The 25,135-nt window shown below is 29.1% G+C and overlaps 5 protein-coding genes across 8 annotated transcripts in view; all 5 read right to left on the bottom strand.

The window, feature by feature from the left end:
- Positions 1–829, bottom strand: part of LOC138933666 (odorant receptor 30a-like) — an 8,181-nt gene extending 7,352 nt beyond the window's left edge. The window contains exon 1 of the mRNA XM_070296586.1: positions 626–829. Coding sequence (XP_070152687.1) covers positions 626–769 — 144 coding nt within the window. The 5' untranslated portion in view covers positions 770–829. The remainder of the gene's footprint in view (positions 1–625) is intronic.
- Positions 830–4,980: 4,151 nt separating this feature from the next.
- LOC138933064 (uncharacterized) lies at positions 4,981–8,038 on the bottom strand. Of its 3 annotated transcripts, none has more exons than XM_070295528.1 (9): positions 7,799–8,038; positions 7,394–7,513; positions 7,010–7,127; positions 6,615–6,864; positions 6,402–6,509; positions 6,236–6,326; positions 5,739–5,875; positions 5,378–5,510; positions 4,981–5,267 (listed from the first exon to the last, which is right to left on the bottom strand). In XM_070295528.1, the coding sequence occupies exons 1-9, from the start codon at positions 7,940–7,942 to the stop codon at positions 5,211–5,213; spliced, it is 1,158 nt and encodes a 385-aa protein (XP_070151629.1). In that variant the 5' UTR covers positions 7,943–8,038; the 3' UTR covers positions 4,981–5,210. The 3 variants fall into 3 exon arrangements, with proteins under 3 accessions (XP_070151629.1, XP_070151628.1, XP_070151630.1); XM_070295527.1 differs by having other exon boundaries at positions 4,982–5,267; positions 6,600–6,864; XM_070295529.1 differs by lacking the exon at positions 7,394–7,513 and having other exon boundaries at positions 4,982–5,267; positions 6,600–6,864.
- A 2,880-nt stretch (positions 8,039–10,918) lies between these two features.
- Positions 10,919–14,315, bottom strand: LOC138933063 (odorant receptor 94b-like). Of its 2 annotated transcripts, XM_070295525.1 has the most exons (9): positions 14,036–14,311; positions 13,608–13,727; positions 13,220–13,337; positions 12,812–13,076; positions 12,610–12,720; positions 12,442–12,532; positions 12,127–12,263; positions 11,766–11,898; positions 10,920–11,164 (listed from the first exon to the last, which is right to left on the bottom strand). In XM_070295525.1, exons 1-9 carry the CDS (start codon positions 14,177–14,179, stop codon positions 11,108–11,110), a joined length of 1,176 nt encoding a protein of 391 aa, XP_070151626.1. In that variant the 5' UTR covers positions 14,180–14,311; the 3' UTR covers positions 10,920–11,107. The 2 variants fall into 2 exon arrangements, with proteins under 2 accessions (XP_070151627.1, XP_070151626.1); XM_070295526.1 differs by lacking the exon at positions 13,608–13,727 and having other exon boundaries at positions 10,919–11,164; positions 14,036–14,315.
- Positions 14,316–15,139: 824 nt separating this feature from the next.
- LOC138933665 (uncharacterized) lies at positions 15,140–18,347 on the bottom strand. Its single transcript, XM_070296585.1, has 9 exons — positions 18,013–18,347; positions 17,610–17,729; positions 17,171–17,288; positions 16,760–17,024; positions 16,562–16,669; positions 16,394–16,484; positions 15,898–16,034; positions 15,536–15,668; positions 15,140–15,433 (listed from the first exon to the last, which is right to left on the bottom strand). Exons 1-9 carry the CDS (start codon positions 18,154–18,156, stop codon positions 15,377–15,379), a joined length of 1,173 nt encoding a protein of 390 aa, XP_070152686.1. The 5' UTR covers positions 18,157–18,347; the 3' UTR covers positions 15,140–15,376.
- Positions 18,348–20,907: 2,560 nt separating this feature from the next.
- Positions 20,908–24,828, bottom strand: LOC138933664 (uncharacterized). The gene is made up of 9 exons (XM_070296584.1): positions 24,557–24,828; positions 24,164–24,283; positions 23,740–23,857; positions 23,330–23,594; positions 23,122–23,232; positions 22,957–23,047; positions 21,691–21,827; positions 21,334–21,466; positions 20,908–21,230 (listed from the first exon to the last, which is right to left on the bottom strand). The coding sequence occupies exons 1-9, from the start codon at positions 24,698–24,700 to the stop codon at positions 21,174–21,176; spliced, it is 1,176 nt and encodes a 391-aa protein (XP_070152685.1). The 5' UTR covers positions 24,701–24,828; the 3' UTR covers positions 20,908–21,173.
- Between the last annotated feature and the right edge of the window lie 307 nt (positions 24,829–25,135).

A 25,135-nucleotide genomic window follows, 5' to 3' on the forward strand; every position in this document is an offset into this window, starting at 1 on the left:
TAGTTACGAAAAATTTTTTCCTACGAAAGTTTTATAGTTTCTAATATAGTTCCACTAATTGATTTGTCTCATTATTCTGTACATAAAGATTACGGTAAGATTATCGAAAACTAAATATTTTACGAGATATTTTAATTTTTATATCAAAATATGTTAGATTAAAATATAAAATAACTCAAAAAGTACTTAATGAAAAAATATTTTATTATAGTGTTTTGAAAAGCTCTCGAAGTAAGCTACAAGAATATGCAATGAAAAATAGGGAGCTCCATTTGAAAAGGTGAGATCTCCGAAGCGTCGTCACGCCGACGAACTGTGTTATCACCACTCGATGGCCCCTTTGAAACCATAAAACTTTTGTAAGAAAAATTTTTTCGTAACTGTTCTAGATTCGAAGATATTCGAGGTGGCAAGAATTACTAGTTCACCCTGTATATAAAATACATATATTTTTATATATGTATGTATATACGTATGTATTCGATGTTATACAATATGAATAATTACGACATTATGTTTATAATATAGTTACATGCAAACGCAAGATGAAAAATTGCGACAAATAAAACTAGTGGTAAACTAGTTTATTTCTCACATAATAACATAATTAAAAATGTAGACATACCTGAAATATAATACAGGTCATCAAAATAGCAAGAAGCAGGACTATTTGAAATCGAACGAGATTCGATTGCTGATAAGGCCATAGACCAATCGAAAGTAGCAAAGTTCGATTAAGACTGATATGCAGACAGTCGAGGCTGATCATCTCTTCGCGAGCACAGAGATGCCTTCGACAATGCGAAATTGGTGGTTTGCATATCCCCCTCTTTCGATCGGCCAACTGAATTATAGCTATAGCTTTATTTTACTATATTAAATTCTAATGCAAACAGCTTAATTTAATGGAAATATAACGGGATATATAATACTACCGTGAGATCGAAACACTTGGCAATTTTCACCTTCCCTCGCGAAAGAGTATATAATTAAGGGATCGATTTTGACGCCGGCGGAAATGTAACACATGTTTATTTCCCATAGAGAGTAACTCCATGAAAAAATTTCTCTCGATAAAAGACCGCGCATGCGCATTTAATACTTTGCAGCGTAGTATTTTTACGTGCTTCATTCTAGTGCGTGCACTCGTCAGTTACGGTCAATTCTACAAAGGAATATAATCCGCCGTTTCATTTAAATCACCGATATATTAATTATTAATTTATTGGTAAATATATAATTTTTATTGAAGAGTTTATCGTTTTATGCACATTTGCGCATTCTTACAAACTGTTTCACATTTATATCTATTGATTAACTAAACTTTTGCCTGTAAAATAATGAAGAAAAAGAGAGATATAGAAATATTATCTCTCTCTAAATATTATAGTTTATCAGTAATCTTGTGCCTTAAGTTTCAAATTTAGAAAATATGAACTTTAATTGATATTATTACAGAATACCCTCTTCTTTAAACTTCAAATAACTAAACAACGTTTATAAAATTAAATAATAGTATAAATAAAATACAATTTCTAATTGCACTTTGGCCAACAAAAGATACTACTTCTAAAAACATTATCTCGCATTTTATATAATTTTTCTAAAATTATTCAATATTGTTATCTCTCTCTCTCTCTCTCTCTCTCTCTCTCTCTCTCTCTCTCTCTCTCTCTCTCGTCAGATACTATAATTTTACTATTTCTACTTAAAATGTAATGTTAATTTTTTTTGTTAATATTAATATTTTGTTTATACTACGAAGATAATAATAACGCTACATCTAAACCTCGAAAAAAATCGATACGTCTAATTGCATTAAAATAATAGAGAATTATTTTATCGTACTTTTAATCACGCCAGGTAGAATAAAGAACGGTGAAGTACGATATGGAAGTGCTCGCCAGCTGTAATGAAATGTGATTTTTTTTTTGTTTTTATAATTTATTATATGTTATTTAGAAAATTGCAAGACATTGTATATGTGCAATATATTTGCATATATTTCTCACCGAAGCGGCACATTGCATGTATCCTACAAATACTGCAGCAAGAATCAGATTGAAACTCATAGTACCCCTTTGCAGCAGAAAAAGTATCATTTTCTGTATACGTATTGGAGCGATGTATCAACGGACGTTATATCTACGAAGTAATAAAATGCAAAAATTCAAATTAAATAAAATTTGTAAATAATTTTTGTTATTATATGCACGCGCGCGCATACGTATATACACATATATTTGTTTCTTTTTTAATGCATATTAACTTGATCAAAAATCTCCAATTTTGACTTATATTATAAATATCTGCAAAATAAATGCATTCGTATATAAAGTTGAAATTTTCCTTACATTGTAGCAAACACATATTCATTGTGATCCGTAACATCTTGTGCAGCGTAACTGGATAGAAACAAATACATATAAATGACAATTACAATAGTTAGAGATAGTAAATGTTCTTCAATGTTATTCATCAATGATGTGATCCGAAAATTATGAAACACATGTTATGTGCTTATCATCGGCTACTTACGCACCATATTGTTCTATGTACATTGTAAAATGTCAATAAAAAATATTTATGGGTAAAACTCTCGAAGCTGGCCCTATATACCGATCACCTTGACTGTGACATATGTTGTTAAGAAGATTCTTCTGAGTAATTCTCCGCAAGAATTAAGCGGCGGACGGCATTAGTTTAGAAGGCATAGCAAATTAAAGTTTTATATGTGGAACACCGCCCTCTGCTTACAGTACGAGAAAGATATATGATTGTATAGTTCTATATGGATTTACAATTTTCACACAAAGCGAATTTCAACCCTCACCGATCCCTATATACAGTGCAAAACAAGATTTGGCCCTTCCCGCTCGACATATACTTTGCAAAGCGAAGTGAGAATCATCTCCCACTATCTATTGATTTTGTTGTGGTGATTTAGTTTTAAATCAGAAATAGGTATGGGTTAGGTTATGTCTTCTGGAAGTGGAGCTCTCCCCTCCCCCCGTAGGAGGGTTGGAACCTACTGCGTTCATGCATATACTTTATAACGGGAAGCGAGTTCCATCCTACAACAGTTGTGTGAATGGGAAAGTGTACGCGTGGACGCAGTGGGTGCCCTCCCTTTTTCCTTCAAGAGAGGCTTCACTTCCGGATGATATAACCTAACCTAAACCTTTCTGAAAATTTGATTTGAGTTATACAACGTCCTGATGCGGATAGTCCTCGCTTCTTGCGTGGAAATTACAAACTCATGTAAAAATTACGTTTTATTTCTCAAACGTTATTTGTTAATAACTTTTTAATAAACAATGACCGCCGATTAAGTTATAAGAAAAGGTTACTTAGGATTATGTCCTTGACAACATATGTCAAGGTCAATGTCATTGGAGTAGGGTTCGTTATAATAAATAATTACCAATAATTTTACATAATTATAACATACCAATTATTATCAAGAACAATTATCATGTAATATAATTATATTTAAATTGTGCAAGAAAGTTAGAATAATTCAATAATACTTATATGTCTGTATAATATTATTTAGTAATAAAATATAATAGAGAAATGCTGACATACCTGAAATACGATAATAGCAATCAGAGTACCATAAAGTAAAATTAATTGTACTTTGCGCCATCCCACGTGATCCCACGCAAACATCATACCTTCGCGTTCCTCTCCCCGCGAGTTTATTTAAGTCATTTCTGGTAAATTTTTTAATGCTGATTATGAATCTGATCGTAAAAATGACGTATCATATCCAGTTTTTAAAAAAACCTCAGTCAAAGTTGGTAAAATAGGCATTTTTGATACATTTGCGTGAGCTTTATTTTTTGATGGGGACGTGCTCCAGCAATGACAGCTGAAAATGAAGCTCAAGTCTTATACTTTATGATAAAAATGTCAAAAATGCCAGGCAGGAAACGTTTTTAAAAAAAAATGGTCAAAACTTAAAAAACATTTATCGCAGTATCCCCCAGTCATACATCTTCAATTATCTGCTACTAAAACATTTTAGAAAGTTATCCTAATCATGAAAGTTGATATGTATACATTTGTCTGGCCATTCATTACGAAACACGTGTTGAAATTTCAAAATAAAAAATGGAAAATCACATTATTAAATAATTATTCAAATCATGGAAGTGGATGCGTAGGTTTTCGTGATTGCTATCAGTTAAGATTAGAGTAGTTTTTGAAGCTAGTATTTTAGCAACGGATAATTGAAGTATGACTAAAAGCGTATGATTGGGAGATACTGCGATAAATGATGTTTCTTATGTTTCGACCATTTTTTTCAAGAAAACCTTTTCTGCTTAAGACTTCTAGCATATTTATCATAAAGTATAGATCTTGAGCTCTAATTTGAGCTGTCGCTATTTTCAGGAGCACGTTCCCATCGACAGATACAACTCATGCAATAGTATCAAAAACGTCTATTTTAGTACCATTGATTGAAATTTTCTCAAAAATTTGACATAATACACCATTTTTACGGCCAAATTCGTAATCACCATTAAATATCTATCAGAAATAACTTGATAGAACTCAAAACAAAAAAAAAGTCTCATTTTGTTGTCCAGTGTTATCAATTATCAATAAATATAAAATTTTTATTAGAAAGGATATCGTTTTATGCACATTTGCGCATTTTTACAAACACTTCTACTTTTCTAACTATTGATAAGCTTTTGTCTACAGAATGGTTGAGAGAGAGAGTGATCAAAAAAGAGAAATAGAAAGAAATATATATTTCTTAAAAATAATTCATTAATTTATTAATAATTTATTATTAATAGTCTTTAGTTTCAGGAGCATATTTTGAAAGTAAAAGTGGTTTCGGTCCAATTAACTAAAATTAAAATAGATTGTAGATTAAATAATGTTGATTAGAAACTGTCATGAGCAAGAAGTCCAAAAAGCGAAACAAATGCAAGATAATAAAAATATTATCTTGCATTTTATATAATTTTTCATCAATTATATCACATTTCCATTTATATTACATATTGTTTAATTTTATACTTCAAATCTTATACATTATGATAAAACAATAATTTCTTTTATTAGACAAAGATTTTGTTTCCTTTATGAGGATAATAATAATACTACGTCTGAGCAACGAGGACAATCAATACGTGTTTTTTTTTTTTTTGACCAAACTGCTCAAAAAATTTAAAAATTATTTTAGCATACTTTTATTCTTGCCGGGTAGAATAAAAAACGGTGAAGTATGATATGGAAGCGCTCGCTATCTAAAATAAAATGTATCTTTTCTTTTATTTCATTCACTTATTATATATTGTATTATTGAGAAAATAGTGATACATTGAGTATCTGCGATGTATTCGTATAAATTTCTCACCGAAGCGGCACTCTGCAAGGACGGTACAAATACTCCACCGAGAATCAAATGAAAACTTTTAGTACCTCTTTGCAGCAGAAAAAGTATAATTTTCTGTATATGTATTGGAGCCATATACCAACGGACGTTATATCTACAGAACAATGAAATGAACAAATTTTAGTTAGTTAAAATGTGTGTAAATAAATATTTTATCAAACACATGTGAACATGCGTGCACCGACACATACACAAACAAACATACATATACGTATGCAATTTTTTTTTAATAATTAACTTTATCAGGAATCTTTTTATTTTTGACTTATTTTTAATATGTGGAAAGAAAATATATTCATATATAAGACTGAAATTTTCTTACACTATAGCAAACAAATAATCATTATGATCTGTTACTTCTTGTCCAGCATAATTGGCTACAAACAAGTACACGTAGTGGATAATTAAGTTAGTTAGAGATAGTATAAGTTGCCGAATGTTACCAGTGAACGACACCAACTGAAAATTATGAGACATAAGCTATGTATATCATTAGTTTTTTATGCACCATATTCTATGCATATTGTAGAATACGTCAGTACGTTAAGATCTATGTCGAGTAATATATCGTTATTCGCTATACAGCTTACATAATTGCAAGATTTCGCATAATTTTCTAAAAAGTTTTCGCATATCATAGTAATTTAGATATAATTTGTGCTGCTAAGAGAAAATAAGCATGCAATAAATTTTATAGATTGTTTGATCGTTAGAAAACGGTTTTGTTATTTTTCTTCATCTATGTAGGTTCCTTGTTGACTAATTTCAATTTTGTAAAGTGCCGTACTGCTGTTCCAGAAATTTGTAAATAAAATTTACCCGAAGAAGATTACAACTCGAGCAAAGCACACCAGCCGCTATCAAGCAAAAGAACGATCCCGAAAAATTGGATATTAGAAAATTACTAAGCCTTTAAATACAAGACAAAATATATATTATTATGTGCAAATAAATACTTGTTATGAATATAACGATTAATACGAACTTCATAGCTTTGCAATGAATGTTCACAGCTCGAATTATTTCTTCACAACTCTTTTGTCCATTTTTGTAGCCTTTTTGTAAAATATCCATTGCATGTTCGATACGGTAACTACCGTAAATAATATTGTTACAGTAATAATATGGTTTGTTTAAGCATATTATTTATATTGTTATGCATATTTCTAATCTATTTAGTTACCAGGCGATACTAAACATTGCGCAAGTATGTTGAAGATATGTTAAAAGCATAGTTCCAGTCGTTAACATTGCTAATAAGCCTATACAACATGCTGCGTGTCTATGTAGAGTAATTAAATAACGATATTTTTCTTGATCAGTAAAATATTCTGTCATAATAGGCTCCGAAGAATGTAATCGAGATTTGTTTGTGAAAGCCATAATGTGATGAATGTACGGCCAAATATATATGAAAGTAAAAGTAACTTGATGGAACATGCCAAGAACTAAGAAAGGTTCAAAATAATTATATAAGTCAACAGATATATTATTGTTTCTTTAATTTTTTCAGCTTTTTATAATCGCAATTTATTTATTTAAATGTAAAAAGATATTGCAACATGAAAAAAAGATTGAGAAATATTATCTTACATAAAATTGCAATCGTAATACGTTTTGCTTTGTCTCCGTACTTTTCTATGATAGCAATTTCATTATTGTCTGTTATCTCATTACAGACGTCTTGAAGTTGCTTTAGCGAAGTCCTTATCTATCATGTTGATAATATTGTGTGTCATTTCTCTTCGCAACATTCAAAAAAATAATATCTCTATATTTTTTCTTGATCGGATTCAAACTAATTTATTTACTCTTTTCTTTAGTCCGCATTTACATTATAATGATAATACAATAAAAAATGAAGAATATATTAAAGAAAAATAAACTATCCAGAGTCGATCGAGAGTAACGAATACGGAGCCTATATGTATTGCATTCAAAGATATATATATAGTGCTTAATGATTTATAAGCTTACAATATCGGCGTTAATCCAAAATGAATTGTATTTGATCGCAAAACAAATATAAAAGAATGCCGAAGATAAAACTTTATAGATAAGGTCCAGAGTACATTCCGCTGTTATAAATGTTGTTAACTGTAAATATTAAAATTATTCATCGTATTAAAAGAGCTTTATTATTTGCTTATAAATTCTCAATTTTTCATTAACCTATTACGTACAATATAATTTAGTAAAAAAGATATATAATTAATAATTATATGTAATTATTACAGCAATAATCATATAGAAAGCAATTATTGTGTTATATAATTATATTTAAATCTTACATGCGACAAAATTAAAATAATGCATTCATTCATATATATCAATTTAATATGCGCGATTCCGTAATAAAATATAATGGAAATAACGACGTACCTGAAATACGATAAAAGTCATCAGAATACCATAAAGTAGAATTAATTGAAGTTCAACCAGGAGCGATCGCTGATAAGGCCACAAGCCAATGATAAGCAACAGAATTCGGTTGATGTTAAAATGTTGAGTCTCGAGACAGATCATCTCTCCGTCACTGTCGATACGAATTTGACGGAAAAGCAGTACATGGATATTCACTCATCTCCCCCTTTTCGATTTATCGATCGCTTAATGCACGACTTCTTTATCGTAATATAAATTTTATCATCAGTAATCTTCTTAATTCATCGAAGAAGAAATTGTGAAAATAATGCATACATACTTAAAATTGGGTGGAAAATTAAGCAATTACGTTATTATATAATTTAAGAAATTTTCTTAGGTGAAAATTCATGAATAAACAATCGATTCCGCATTAAGAACAATTTAACGGAATTATTTTCTTATAGAAAAGTATTCATGAGAGAACCTTTTTACACAAAAGTCGCGCAGTCGCAAACGCCACTCTTCGATAACGCATCTGTTTCATTCTGTTACATACACTGCTGGAAAGCACTCGTCTAAGTTGTGCTGAATATCAGCACATGTCGGCGTGTTTAACGTGATACTATCACAGCATGTTATTTTTCACTGAAAATCATTTTAATATGTTCTGTTCATTTAAATTCTTATATTTGTTAATGTCTTATATTTTTTAAAAATTTTATTATTATTCTAGCTTTTGCTATACACATTCGCAACCAAAAATATTAAATTTAAAACATTATTTACTCATTAATATGTATCTTTTTATTAAATCATGGATATTTAAACATATATGGTATGTATAAAGCACACATTAGGAATATCACTATTATGTATAAGAAAAAAAGGTATTACGAAAAGTGAATAATCATTACTATAATCTGAAATGAAGCTGTAGTAGTTACAAAGAGCTTTTTCTGATAATTAAACTAATGATAAATTTGTCGATTATTTAATAGAACATAGAGTTCTTCATATTTCTACGCGTTGTTCTAAATATAACAATATATAATGCAGTTTAATCGCAATAGATTGTTATTTTGTTGCTATAATTTTCAGTATGCTCGCAACAATCATAAAGAAACGGTTTTAAAAAATTTGATATAAAATTAAGTGTGCTCTCTTCACAATATACGCTTTTCATAAAACCATTTGAATTTGGCCAATCGATGTATCGATTCATTGCATGTTTTCTTACAATTAGGTCGTCACATCAGAATTTCCTTGAATGCAAACTTGAACTTTCTGCACATAATATTGTTGATTAGTCGAGTTTCTATGGTGAGGTAACTTATTAATATATATTCCTTTCTTTATTTTAATTATTATTATAAATTCTTGTTAGTGCCTTTGCGTTTTTTTTTTTATAGTTACACATTCAATGGGTATTTGGTAGAATTGGAAGATCAATCGATCGATTGTTCATTAAACTCGTTAATAATCTCTCTGCTGACACGTTATTCACGTAACGAAATAGAACTCGGAATAACAATCATGTCTCTGAAGTCTTATAAATGTCTGATTAATGTCGATGATAAAATGAATTTTACCGCAAAGCGTAATGACGCAAAAAAAAAATTAATTTAATTTCTTCCATCCATTAGCCAGCTGAATTAAGCTATAGCTTTACTGCCCCAAATTTTAATATAAATTGTTTAATTTAATATAAATATAATATAATATATGTATTATCACTGTGAGATCGAAACACTTGGAAATTTATACTTTCCCTCGCGAAAGAGTGTATAATCAAGCGATCAATTTCGACGCCGACGGAAATATAACACATGTTTATTTCCCATAGAGAAAAACTCTACGAACGAAAATTTCTCTTGAGGACAAATGCGTATTTGATATTTTGCAGCGTTGTATTTTAACGCCCTATATCCTAGTTCGTGCAGTCGTAATTTACGGTCAGTCCTACAGAGAAGTATACTGGTTGTTCCATTTGAAACTCGTATTAATTAGAAATTTATTGATAAATGTAAAATTTTTATTGAAGAGACTATCGTGTTTTATGCACATTTGTACATCTTTCCAATATTTTTACATTTTCATTAATTGATTAAGCTTTTGTCTACAAAATAGTTAAGAAAGACAAAAAAAGAGAGGAATAGAAATGTGATTTTTTTCTAAATAGTTTATCATTAATATCATCTTTAGTTTCAAAGAGATTCGCACAGTTTAAATGTAAAAGGCTTTGGTTAAATTGGCAGAAATAGAAATATGTTGTAGTTTAGATGATATTGCTCAAAAGTTTTCATGGAGAATTTAAAAATTAAAATTATAAATTATAGGATGGCTTAAACTGAGTAGCATTGCAAACTTTTAAGAATTTTTGGACATCCTTTTGTCATAATTTCTTAAGCCGAATATTGTGAAGAATCACTTTATATAAACAAATTCGGATAATTTCATGTAAGAAAATAAAGTTTAACTTTAAAATAATCTCATGACTTTCATCCAAGATCGAACAAACGGCACTTATGTCCCTCTCGAAATCACAAACTTTTTCAATTAACCATTTTTCGATTTTCAAAGCTTTAAATTTTGAGAAATATTATTACGTCATTTAAAATCAATCACTTTATATACGTACAAAAATTATTTATATGTGGTTAGACTGTGTTGTAACATAACGATAACATGGAGCAGGAAATATGGAAATCTCGTATTTTAATCATTTTCAATGACATTCACTTTGTTATCTTATCATGTATTGTTTTGATATTTGGACTCTATATTCATGAAGACTTTTAATCACCACTATTTAAATTTCAATATATTTCAATTTCAGCTAATTAAAGCAAAGCCACTTTTATATTTAAACCGTGTGAAGTGCTTTAAGAATAATGAGTTTTGAATGATATTATTACAAACTGCTCTCTTTTGAATTTTAAATAAGTATACAATATATACAATACAATTAAATAATATCAAAACAAATATTAATAAAACATATTTATTAATTACACTTTTGTAAGGAAAAATACTGATTATAAAAACATAATCTTGCATATTTTTAAATATTTCCATTTAAAATTACATCACATTTAATTTACACATTTATATTATATTCAATGTTGTTACCGTTAAATTTTATATTTAAAACTCTATACATTAAAATATGTTGAAATAATTTTTTTTAATTAAAAATAGAGATACTTTTTCTACGAGAATAATATCTATAATGCTCTATAATATCTGAACCCTTCACGAACAATCAGTACATATTCGTCCAATCGACTTAAAATAATTGAGAATTACTCTGGTATGTTGGTACTTTTAATCTTGCCGGGTAGAATAAAGAACAGTGAAGTATGATATAGAAGTACTTGTCAGCTGTAACAAAACGTATCTTTTTTTGTTCTGTTTGCTTGTTATACTCAAAAAAAAAGGGGGGAACACTTTTCATACTCTAAAAATTGGGCTATTTTCAAATCACTGAAACTCGACGAAAAATCATCGTAGACAAAAAATTAAAAAAGCCTATTAAAGCTCGGAGTTTCAATTTTAACTTTATTGTTTTGTTCCTTAAAATTATGTATTTTTGACATTCTGCATTTCGATAAAAAAATTTCTTTCGAAAAATTCCACTCAAGTTTCGTAAACTACAACATTTTGCCTACAAAATGCTTTTTTCAAATTTTTCTATAATTTTTTTTGACCGAGTTACACGATTTTAGAACTAAATCTGCATTTTCCAGAAATAAGAAAATACAAAAATTTTTTTTAGCTATCGATATCACGTTACAGTTGAAAATTCAAGTTTCAAAATACTTTTTTGTAATTTTTGGTTTACGATGATTTTTCGTCGAGTTCTAGCGGTTTGAAAATAGCCCAATTCTTAGAGTATGAAAAATGTTCCCTATCTTTTTTTTAATAGTATTGAAAAAATTGCGTGACTTTGTGTATATACGATATATTCGTATATATTTCTCACCGAAGCAGCACTTTGCAAGGACGTTACAAGTACTCCACCAAGAATCACATGGAAACTTTTAGTACCCCTTTGCAACAGAAAAAGTATCATTTTCTGTATACGTATTGGAGCCATATACCAACAGACGTTATATCTACGAAATAATGAATTGAAAAAATTCTAATTAAATAAAATTTGTAAATATTTTTTGTTAATACATGAGCCATACACGCATACACACATATACACATATATACGCATGCATATTTGTTTCTTTTTTAATGCATATTAATTTTATCAGAAATCACTAATTTTGGTTTATATTATAAATATCCACACAAAACAGAAATATACTTGTATATGAAGTTAAAATATTCCTTACACTGTGGCAAACACATATTCATTGTGATCTGTAATTTCTTGTGCAGTATAATTGGATAGAAACAAGTACAAATAGAGAACAATTAAAATATTTAGAGATAATATAAATTGCCCAATGTTATCGGTAAATGACACAACCTGAAAATTGATGAGACACATGTTACATGCTTCATATCGATTTTCTACATATGACATTGTACTATGGGTATTATAAAAATTATTTCGATATTTTTCTCTATCTATGCGGGTTTGTTGACTAATTTTAATTTTACAAAGTAGTACACTGTTTGTGCTAGAATTTGTACACGAAATTTACCCGAAGAAGATTACAGCACAAACAAACCATACCAGCCGCTATCAAGCAAAAGAACGATCCCTCAAAATTAGATATTAAAAAATTGATAAGCCTTTAAACATGAGAAAAGTTTATACAATATTATCACATGTATTAAATACTTGTTATTAAACTAACAAAAATACTAACTTTATAGCGTTACAATGAATGTTTATAGCACGAATTATCTCCCTGTAACTCTTTTTTTCATTTTTGGAACTATTCTTTTGTGAGATATTAATCGCCTTCTCGATACGGTAACTGTAAATAATTTTGTTGCTCTAACACCATATATATTGTTTGTCTAAGAATATAATTTTTAAATAGTTGTATTTACCTCTAATTTACTTACCAGGCGATATTAAACATTGCACAAGTATGTTGAAGATATGTTATGAGCATAGTTCCTGTCGCTATCATTGCCAGTATGCCTATGCAAATTGCTACATGTCGATGCAGCGTAATTAAATAAAAATATTTTTCTTTATCAATGAAATATTCGGTCTCTATATACGACGGAGAAGGTGATCGAAATTTATTTTTGAGAACCATAATGTGACAAATGTACGGCCAAATATATATCAAAAGAATAGTAAATTGACAGCATATCCCAAGTACTAGGAGAGATTATAAAATAATCATATAAATCCATAGATATATTATTTTCTAATTTTTAACATTTTCTTACGATTGCAATTTATTTATTTGAACGTGAAAAGATATTGGAACTTAAGTTAAAGATCGAGAAATATTTTCTTACATAAAAGTTTAATCGTAATACGTTTCGCTTTGATGCCGTATTTTTCCACGATAGCGATTTCATTTTTGTCTTCTATCTCATTACACACATCTTGAAGTTGCTTCAGCGAACTTCTTAACTATCATTTTAACAATATTATTGTATGTTGTTTATCGCGATATTCGAAAATTATTATAATAAAGCTTCCGTGTTCTTTCTTGATTGGATTCACATTAGTTTGTCTATTTTATGTGTTTTTCTGTAGGCTTACATTATAATGATTATAAAACAAAAAGTGAACGACATGTAAAAAAAAACTATATAAATCGAGAGTAACGAATACGAAAGCCGGCCTATATTGTATTCAAAAATTTATTTATCAGTGATGTTTAATAATTTACATGCTTACAATATCGGCGTTAATCCAAAATGAATTGTATTTAATCGCCAAACAAATAAAAAAGAATGCAGAAGATAAAACTTTATAGATAAAATCCAGAGTACATTCCGATGTTATAAATGATGTTAACTGCAAATAGTAATGTTATTCATTATATGTGATATCATTAGCAAAACTACATCATTCGATCAGTTCATAAATTCTCAATTTTTCGTTAATCTATTACATACAATAATTTAGCAAAAGAGATATTTTACACAATTGATAATTTTATATAATTTAAACAACAATAATTATAGGAAAAATAATTTTAATGCAATATAATTATATATGAATCTTATATGCGAGACAAAATTTAAATAATATATTAATTTTTATACATCAGTATAAGAATAAGCAATTCCGTAATAAAATGCAACAGAGAAATGCTGACGTACCTGAAATACGATAAAAGTCATCAAAGTACCGTAAAGTATAATTAATTGAAATTCAACTAGTCGCGATCGCTGATAAGGCCACAAGCCAATGATAAGCAACACAATTCGGTTGATGTTAAAATGTTGAGTCTCGAGGCAGATCATCTCTCCGTCACTGTCAATACGAATTTGACGGAAAAGCAGTACATGGATATTCACTCATCTCCCCCTTTTCGATTTATCGTTCGCTTAATGCACGACTTCTTTCTCGTAATATAAATTTTATTATCAGTAATCTTCTTAATTCGATGAAGAAGAAATTGTGTAAATAATGCATAATACGTACTTAAAATTGGGTGGAAAATTAAGCAATTACGTTATTATATAATTTAAGAAATTTTCTTAGGTGAAAATTCATGAATAAACAATCGATTCCCCATTAAGAACAATTTAACGGAATTATTTTCTTATAGAAAAGTATTCATAAGAGAACTTTTTTACACAAAAGTCGCGCAGTCGCAAACGCTACTTCTCGGTAACGCATCTATTTCATTCTGTTACATACACTGCTGGAAATCACTCGTCTAAATTGTGCTGAATATCAGCACATGTCGGCGTGTTTAAAGTGGTAGTACCAAAGCATGTTATTCTTTATCGAAAGTCATTTCAATACCCACACATATTATTTATTTAAATTCCCTTATTCTTTAATATTTTGTATTTTTTAATAATTTTCTTAACTTTCTTAATTTTTATTCATTAAAAACTGTCCCATCATTAATAATTTTAATTTTTAAACTTTTTATTCAACAAGATTTTTTAATCAGCACCTTTTAATCAATCAGCACTATCTCAACTATAATATATTTTAATTTCAGCCAATTTGGCCGAAGTAACTTTTACATTTAAAATGATGCAGTCTTTTAGATAAAAAATTGTTAATTGATACTGTTGTGTAGATCGCTCTTTTTTCGGACTTGAAGTAATTAGGCAATAAATACAATACAAGTAAATAGCATTAAAAATAAAATGCATCTATTATTTCCGCTTTTACTAACAAAGAATACTAATCACAAAATTATTATTTTGCATTTTTTATAATATTTCTAAAATTATATACATCTTTTTACATATCTATACTATATTCAACGTTGTTATTATTAAATTTGATATTTTAAACTTTATACATTAAAATGTAACTATAATTTCTTCTACCAAACACAAAGAGAAAGTTTGTGTTTATTTGTGTATTATTTTCTGCGAGGTTAATAATAATGCTATATCTGTACCTCGAGGACATTCGATATGTATTTTTTTTTGCTCAAACTGATCAAAAAATTTAAAAATTATTTTAGCATACTTTTATTCTTGCCGGGTAGAATAAAAAACGGTGAAGTATGATATGGAAGCGCTCGCTATCTAAAATAAAATATATCTTTTCTTTTATTTCATTCACTTATAAATTATTGAGAAAATAGTGATACATTGAGTATCTGCGATTTATTCGTATAAATTTCTCACCGAAGCGGCACTCTGCAAGGACGCTACAAATACTCCACCAAGAATCAAATGAAAACTTTTAGTACCTCTTTGCAGCAGAAAAAGTATAATTTTCTGTATATGTATTGGAGCCATATACCAACGGACGTTATATCTACAGAACAATGAAATGAACAAATTTTAGTTAGTTAAAATATGTGTAAATAAATATTTTATCAAACGCATGTAAACATGCGTGCATCGACACGTACACAAACAGACATACATATACGTATGCAATTTTGTTTTTAATAATCAACTTTATCAGAAATCTTTTTATTTTTGACATATTTTTGATATCTGGAAAGTAAATATATTCATATATAAGACTGAAATTTTCTTACACTGTAGCAAAGAAATATTCATTATGATCTGTTACTTCTTGTGCAGTATAATTGGCTACAAACAAGTACACGTAGTGGATAATTAAGTTAGTTAGAGATAGTATAAGTTGTTCAATGTTACCAGTGAACGACACCAACTGAAAAATAAGAAACATATGCTGTGTATATCATTAGCTTTTTATGCACCATATTCTACGCATTTTGTAAAATATGTCAGTGCGTTAAAATCTATGTCGAGTAATATATCGCTATTCGCTATACAGCTTACATAATTGCAAGATTTCGCATAATTTTCTAAAAATTTTCGCATATCATAGTAATTTAGATATAACTTGTGCTGCTAAGAGGAGATAAGCATGCAATAAATTTTATAGATTCTTTGATCGTTAGAAAACGGTTTAGTTATTTTTCTTCATCTATGTAGGTTCCTTGTTGATTAATTTCAATTTTGTAAAGTGCCGCACTGATCTTCCAGGAATTTGTAGATAAAATTTACCCGAAGAAGATTACAACTCGAGCAAAGCACACCAGCCGCTATCAAGCAAAAGTACGATCCCGAAAAATTGGATATTAAAAAATTAATAAGCCTTTAAATATGAGCAAAAATATATATTATTATTAGATGCAAATAAATACTTGTTATGAATATAACGATAATACGAACTTCATAGCTTTGCAATGAATATTCACTGCACGAACTATTTCTTCACAACTCTTTTGTTCATTTTTGTAACCTTTTTGTAAAATATCCATTGCATGTTCGATACGGTAACTACGGTAAATAATATTGTTACAGTAATTATATGGTTTGTATAAGCATATTATTTATATTGATATACATATTTCTAATCTATTTAGTTACCAGGCAATACTAAACATTGCGCAAGAATGTTGAGCATATGTTAAAAGCATAGTTCCCGTCGTTAGCATTGCTAATAAGCCTATACAACATGCTGCGTGCCTATGCAGAGTAATTAAATAGAAATGTTTTTCTTGATCAATAAAATATTCTGTCATAATATGCACCGAAGAATGTGATCGAGATTTGTTTGTGAAAGCCATAATGTGATGAATGTACGGCCAAATATATATCAAAGTAAAAGTAACTTGATAGAACATGCCAAGAACTAAGAAAGATTTCAAAATAATCATATAAGTCAACAGATATATTATTATTTCTTTGATTTTTTTAGCTTTTTATAATCCCAATTTATTTATTTAAATGTAAAAAGATATTGGAATATAAAAAAAAAATTGAGAAATATTATCTTACATAAAATTATAATCGTAATACGTTTTGCTTTGTCTCCGTACTTTTCTATGATAGCAATTTCATTCTTGTCTGTTATTTCATGACAGACGTCTTGAAGTTGCTTTAGCGAAGTCCTTATCTATCATGTTGATAATATTGTGTGTCATTTCTCTTCGCAACATTAAAAAATAATATGGTCTCTCTGTATTTTTTCTTGATCGGATTCAAACTAATTTATTTACGCTTTGTTTTTTAATCTGCATTTACATTATAATGATTGTAGAATAAAAAATGAAGAATATATTAAAGAAAAATAAACTATCCAGTGTTGATCGAGAGTAACGAATACGAAGCCCATATGTATTGCATTCAAAAAAAAATATATATATATATATATATATATATATATATATATATATACATATATATATCAATAGTGCTTAATGATTGACAAGCTTACAATATCGGCGTTAATCCAAAATGAATTGTATTTGATCGCAAAACAAATATAAAAGAATGCCGAAGATAAAACTTTATAGATAAGGTCCAGAGTACATTCCGCTGTTATAAATGTTGTTAACTGTAAATATTAAAATTATTCATCGTATTAAAAAAGCTTTATTATTTGCTTATAAATTCTCAATTTTTCGTTAACCTATTACGTACAATAATTTAGTAAAAAAGGTTTATAATTAATAATTATATGTAATTATAACTGCAATAACTATATAGAAAACAATTATTGTGTTATATAATTAAATTTAAATCTTACATGCGACAAAATTAAAATAATGCATTCATTCATAAACATCAATTTAATATGCGCGATTCCGTAATAAAATATAATGGAAATAACGACGTACCTGAAATACGATAAAAGTCATCAGAATACCATAAAATAAAATTAATTGAAGTTCAACCAGGAGTGATCGCTGATAAGGCCACAAGCCAATGATAAGCAATAGAATTCGGTTGATGTTAAAATGTTGAGTCTCGAGGCAGATCATCTCTCCGTCACTGTCGATACGAATTTGACGGAAAAGCAGTACATGGATATCCACTCATCTCCCCCTCTTCGATTTATCGATCGCTTAATGCACGACTTCTTTCTCGTAATATAAATTTTAATATCAGTAATCTTCTTAATTCGATGAAGAAGAAATTGTGAAAATAATGTATACATACATAAAATTGGGTGGAAAATTAAGCAATTACGTTATTATATAATTTAAGAAATTTTCTTAGGTGAAAATTCACGAATAAACAATCGATTCCGCATTAAGAACAATTTAACGGAATTATTTTCTTATAGAAAAGTATTCATGAGAGAAATTTTTTACACAAAAGTCGCGCAGTCGCAAACGCTACTTTTCAGTAACGCATCTATTTCATTCTGTTACATACACTGCTGGAAAGCACTCGTCTAAGTTGCGCTGAATATCAGCACATGTCGGCGTGTTTAAAGTGGTACTACCAAAGCATGTTATTCTTTACTGAAAGTTATTTTAGTGAAGTGCATACTTTTTGTTTAAATTCTTATATTCTTTAATAACTTTTTTAATTTTCTAAAGCTTTCTCCATTTGCTACCAATAAGATTAAATTTTAATAATAGATTCCATGAATATACTTTTTCAAATTGTATTGAGACATATATGTAGGGGAGACTGGGACTGGTTGCCTATAGGGGTAGGTAGACTAATAGTCAATAACTTTGCGCGGATGCGCGTCCAAAATTGTCGCTAAAATTTTTTGTAGACGCAAGCCTCCTTCCCCTTTCAATTCTTTAAAAGAAAGATCATTCTGGTTTTTTTATTATAAACGCAGATTTCTGCTACACATGACGCCTCGATCGCATGTCGTTACAGAATGATAGAAGTAAGTATATCGAAAAATTGACTACATAAGTAAACATATTTTTTCATATATTTTTTTGTTTTCACGTCTTATATAGCTGCAAAAGAATAATACCCGTATTCATAGTTCTTCCTTATTTTAAGGACGGAGGAAGGATTCCTTGAATCTGCAAGGCCACCTTGTTTCATAGATGGACCTCGAGTCTCCCTTTCAAAAGGAAGGAATATTTTAGGGATTTTTAGTGACCGACTGGAGGCAGCACCGTTTTATGCTGCCTGCAACTAATTTCATATAATACATATGAAAACTTTTTCGTATCTTCAAAAAACTCCACGGGATTTTCCCAATCGCGAATGTATCTTTTCGGAATCCGCCACAGAATCCGATTCTCTGGATTTTCGTCTTCAAATCCATCGTCAGAATCATTTAAAAATTCATTGTCCATTATCCCTTTTTCCTTTATACACTTTCAGTTTGAGAGCGCGACAACAAATAACCACAAAACCACAGATTGAAATGTGACGAAACTAACTTTTGGAGGTTATATTTGATTATATTCTGCGTATCGTCTGCTAAAAAGGTCGCATCACTCCTCAAGGAAGCTCGTGACCTTCCTTGAGATAAGGGAGCCAATAAGATTCCTTGTTCGGTCAAGGAAAGTTTATGAAACGTGGAACGAGGAACAAGGAATCCTCATTCCTCAAGGACGGACTATGAATACGGTATAAGTGTCATAGCACTATTTTAGATTTTGTTTATTAGACAAGCGATTGGGACCATTTTTTTTAGATCCATTTATATATTTAAAAGTTAGGTAAAGAATTAAAACAAAAATAGTCCTTGGGGGCTGATTGACTAATTACGTTTGAGATATTACGATATAATGATTAGACTTATTTGTTATAAGGAAGAATGTAATATTACTATTTAAAAAAAAGATCATTTTGTTTTTTTATTATAAACGCGGTTTTATCTTTTATTTGTAAAAGATTTGTTTAGTTCATTCATATAATTGACATTCAATTCTAAAATATGACTTATGCCATCAGAAATAATTAATACATCATAATAAAACAACTTTCCTAATATTGTACTATTTCATTATCGATGGATTAAATTGTAAATAACATATTCCCAATTGATTGCATCCCTATTGTCGACCTACCCCATAGTGTAAGTCAACTAACACCGATTATGGGGTTGGTTGACCAGCGTGGAAAGTATGAGAAAAATATTCAAATATATTAATAATCATCAAATTAAATTAACTTTAAGAATTTAATCCGAGTCAAATATACGAGAACAATAATCGCTACACTGATGTTTATTTTATGTATTTCATTAAACATCGATCACTGACCTACCACCATCGGTCTCCCTTATATAGCATTTGATGCATCATCATGTAGGGGAAAGTTGGCGTGTTTAAAGTGGTACTATCAAAGCATGTTATTCTTCACCGAAAGTCATTTCAATACTCACACATATTATTTATTTAAATTCTTTTACTCTTTAATATTTTGTATATTCTAATAATTTTCTTAACTTTCTTAATTTTTATTCATTAAAAACTGTCCCATCGTTATTAATTTTAATTTTTAAACTTTTTAGCCAGAAAGATTTTTTAATCAGCATCTATTAATCAATCAGCACTATCTCAACTATAATATATTTTAATTTCAGCCAATTTGGCCGAAGTAACTTTTACATTTAAAATGATGCAGTCCTTTAGATAAAAAATTGTTAATTGATACTGTTGTGTAGATTGCTCTTTTTTCGGACTTGAAGTAACTAGGCAATAAATACAATTCAAGTAAGTAGCATTAAAAATAAAATGCATCTATTATTTCCGCTTTTACTAACAAAGAATACTAATCACAAAATTATTATTTTGCATTTTTTATAATATTTCTAAAATTATATACATCTTTTTACATATCTATACTATATTCAACGTTGTTATTATTAAATTTGATATTTTAAACTTTATACATTAAAATGTAACATTAATTTCTTTTATCAAACACAAAGAGAGAGTTTGTGTTTATTTATGTATTATTTTCTGCAAGGTTAATAATAATGCTATATCTGTACTTCGAAGACATTCGATACGTGTTTTTTTTTTTGTCTAATTGGCTCAAAATAATTAAAAATTACTTTACCGTACTTTTAATCTTGCCGAGTAGAATAAAAAACTGTGAAGTATGATATGGAAGCGCTCGCTAACTGAAATAAAATGTATCTTCTCTTTTATTTCATTCACTTATTATATATTATTGAGAAAATTGCAATACATTGTATATGTACGATATATGCATATGTTTCTCACCGAAGCAGCACTTTGCATGGACGCTACAAATATTCCACCGAGAATCAAATGAAAACTTATAGTACCCCTTTGCAGCAAAATGAGTATCATTTTCTGTATACGTATTGGAGCCATATACCAACGAACATTATATCTACGACATAATGAATTGAAAAAACTTTAGTTATGTAAAATTTGTGTAAATAACACTTTTAATCACACGACGCGCACATATATATACACACACATAAATATATATATGCATATTTATTTTTTCTCAAAAGCATATTAACTTTATCAGACATCTCCAACTTTGAATTATGTTACAAGTATCTGCAAAACAAATACACTCGCATATGAAGTTGAAATTTTTCTTACACTGTGGCAAACACATATTCATTGTGATCTGTAATTTTTTGTGCGGTATAATTGGATAGAAACAGGTACATATAGAGCATAACTAAAATAGTTAGAGATAGTATAAGTTGCCCAATGTTATCGGTAAATGACATAATCTGAAAATTATGAGGAACATGATACGTTATTAGTAAATTAAAAATAGATTAAGCAATAGATTATAATCCATGTTTAGCAATATGTCTTAGCACTTTTATAATCGTGAAATTTTGCATAATTTTAAAAAAATGTGTGCGTATATTGTGTGCATACGCTCAGACTTGTAATAAAACAGAAGCACATGCAATTAATATTGTAAGTTTTTAACTCATACATCGATACAGAGGAAAAGTCACTTTGTTATTTTTCTTTATCTATACACGAATTGGGGTGATCACGATAACTGTGGCCTCCTATTTGAAAGGTCGTTTCTGAAGACATTTTTGACGAGAAACACGGGAAAAATAGTAAAAAAAATTTCCGATCAATAGTTTTCGAGATATATCACTTTAAAGTATTGGACATGGTAATAAAACTTTATAAAACGGACCCAACGATGTTGACCTTGATATATGTTGTCAAGATCATGATCCTGAGTAACTTTTCCTTATAACTTAATCGGGGGTCTCTTATAATTTTTGAGATATTTAAAGTTGAAGTTTAATCCGAAACGAAAATTTGGTTTGGGTTATATAACGTAACCCAAACCAAATTTTAGTTTTAAATCAGAAATAGGTTTGGGTTAGGTTATATCTTTGGAAAGTGGAGCCCCCCGAAGGGGGGGGGGGCGGAACCCACTGCGTCACCGCATATACTTAACAATGCGAAGCGAGAAAATTAAAATAAATAAAAAAATTAAACAAATTTTTACAAAAAAATGTCTATATTTTGAAAAAATATTGAATAAAGAATAAATCAAGAATTACATTCATGGATAGAAGCTACACATGGAAGATACTCGCGACAGTGATCTTCACAACATAAATATGTTAAGGTCAAGGTCATTGGGTCCGTTTTGTAACGTTTTATTATCATGTCCAATACTTTAAAGTGATACATCTCGAAAACTATTGGTCGGAAATTTTTTTTACTATTTTTCCCGTGTTCCTCCTGAAAAATGTCTTCAGAAACGACCTTTCAAATAGGGGGCCACAGTTATCGTAATCGTGCCCACGAATTTGTTGTCGACGAATTTTAATTTTACGAAGTGGCGCACTGATCGTGCAGGAATTTGAACTAGAAATTTACCCGCAGAAGATTACAACTCAGGCAAAGCACACCAGCCGCTATCAAGCAAAAGAACGATCCCGAGAAATTGGATATTAAAAAATTACTAAGCCTTTAAATACAAGAGAAAATATATATTATTATGTGCAAATAAATACTTGTTATGAATATAACGATAATACAAACTTCATAGCTTCGCAATGAATGTTCACAGCACGAATTATTTCTTTACAACTCTTTTGTTCATTTTTGTAACCATCTTTTTGTAACATACGATTTGCCTGCTCGATACGATAACTGTAAATAATATTGTTGTAATTATATGGTTTGTTTATATATTATTTAATTATATATTATTTAAATTGTTGTACGTATTTTTACTCTATTTACTTACCAGGCGATACTAAACATTGCGCAAGTATGTTGAAGATACGATAAGAGCATAGTTCCTGTCGCTGCCATTGCTAATGTGCCTATACAACATGCTGCGTGTCTATGCAGCGCAATTAAATAGAAATATTTTTCTTGATCAATAAAATATTCTGTCATAATATGTACCGAAGAATGTGATCGAGATTTGTTTGTGAAAACCATAATGTGAGAAATGTACGGCCAAATATATAGCAAAGTAAAAGTAAATTGATAGAATATGCCAAGAACTAAAAAAGATTTCAAAATAATCATATAAGTCAATAGATATATTATTGTTTTTTTAATTTTCTATGTTTTTTACAATCGCCATTTATTTAATTGAATGTAAAAAGATTTTGTAATGTAAGAAAAGACCGAGAAATATTATCTTACATAAAATTTTAATCGTAATGCGTTTTGCTTTGCTTCCGTACTTTTTCATGATAGCGATTTCATTTTTGTCCTCTATCTCATTACACACATCTTGAAGTTGTTTCAGCGAACTCCTTAACTATCATATTGATAATATTGTATGTCGTTTCTCTTCGCAACATTCGAAAATGTTTATAACACGATCTCCGTATTTTTTCTTGATCGGATTCAAACCAATCTGTCTTTTTGTACTTTGTTGTTTTTTTTTTTTTTTTTTTTTTAGTCTGCACTTACATTATAATGATTAGGGAATAGAAAGTGAACGATATGTTAAGAAAAATTGAGCTATCTAGAATGACTCGATCGAGAATAACAAATACGAAGCCCGTATGTATTGCATTCAAAGATACATGTATCAATGATGCTTAATGGTTTACACGCTTACAATATCGGCGTTAACCCAAAATGAATTGTATTTGATAGCGAAGCAAATGTAAAAGAATGCCGTAGATATAACTTTATAGATAAGATCCAAAGTACATTCCGATGTTATAAATGTTGTTAACTATAAATATTAATGTTATTCATTATATTGAAAAACATATATTATTCGATTTTTAGCCTATAAATTCTCAATTTTTCGATAATTTTTGATTTAATTATTTAGTAAAGAAAAGTATATAATTATATGTAATTATAACAGTAATAATTATACAGAAAACAATTATTATTATATAATTATATTTAAATTTTATGTGCAACAAAATTAAAATAACGCATTGATTTTTATGCGTCAGTATAATACGCGCAATTTCGAAATAAAATATAATGGAAATACCTGGAATAGGATAAAAGTTATCAGAATACCGTAAAGTAAAATTAGTTGAAATTCAATTAGTGGCGATCGCTGATAAGGCCACAAGCCAACGATAAGCAACAGAATTCGGTTGATGTTAAAATGTTGAGTCTCGAGGCAAATCATCTCTCTGTGACTGTCGACACAAATTTGACGGAAAAGCAATACACGAATATTTATCCATTCCCCCTTTTCAATTCATCAACCGCTTAATGCACGACTTCTTTCTTATAATATAAATTTTATTATCGGTAATCTTCTCAATCCAATGGAGAAGAAATTGTGAAGATAATGTATAGTTACTACTTAAAATTGAATGGAGAATTAAGTAATTACGTAGTTATATAATTTAAAAAAATGTTTTAGGTGAAATTTCATGAATAAACGATCGATTTTACATTAAAAGCAATTTAACGGAGTTATTTTCTTATAGAAAGGTATTCATGAGAAAGCTCTTCTTTACACAAAAATCGCGCAGTCGCAAACGCTACTCTTTGGTAACGCATCTGTTTCATTCTGTTGTATGTACTGTTGAAAAGCACTTGTCTAAGTTGTACTGAA

This window comes from Polyergus mexicanus, unplaced genomic scaffold (genome assembly GCF_030449975.1).
Source record: "Polyergus mexicanus isolate NDT 795.1 unplaced genomic scaffold, iyPolMexi1.0 SCAF_5, whole genome shotgun sequence".
NCBI lineage: Eukaryota > Metazoa > Arthropoda > Insecta > Hymenoptera > Formicidae > Polyergus > Polyergus mexicanus.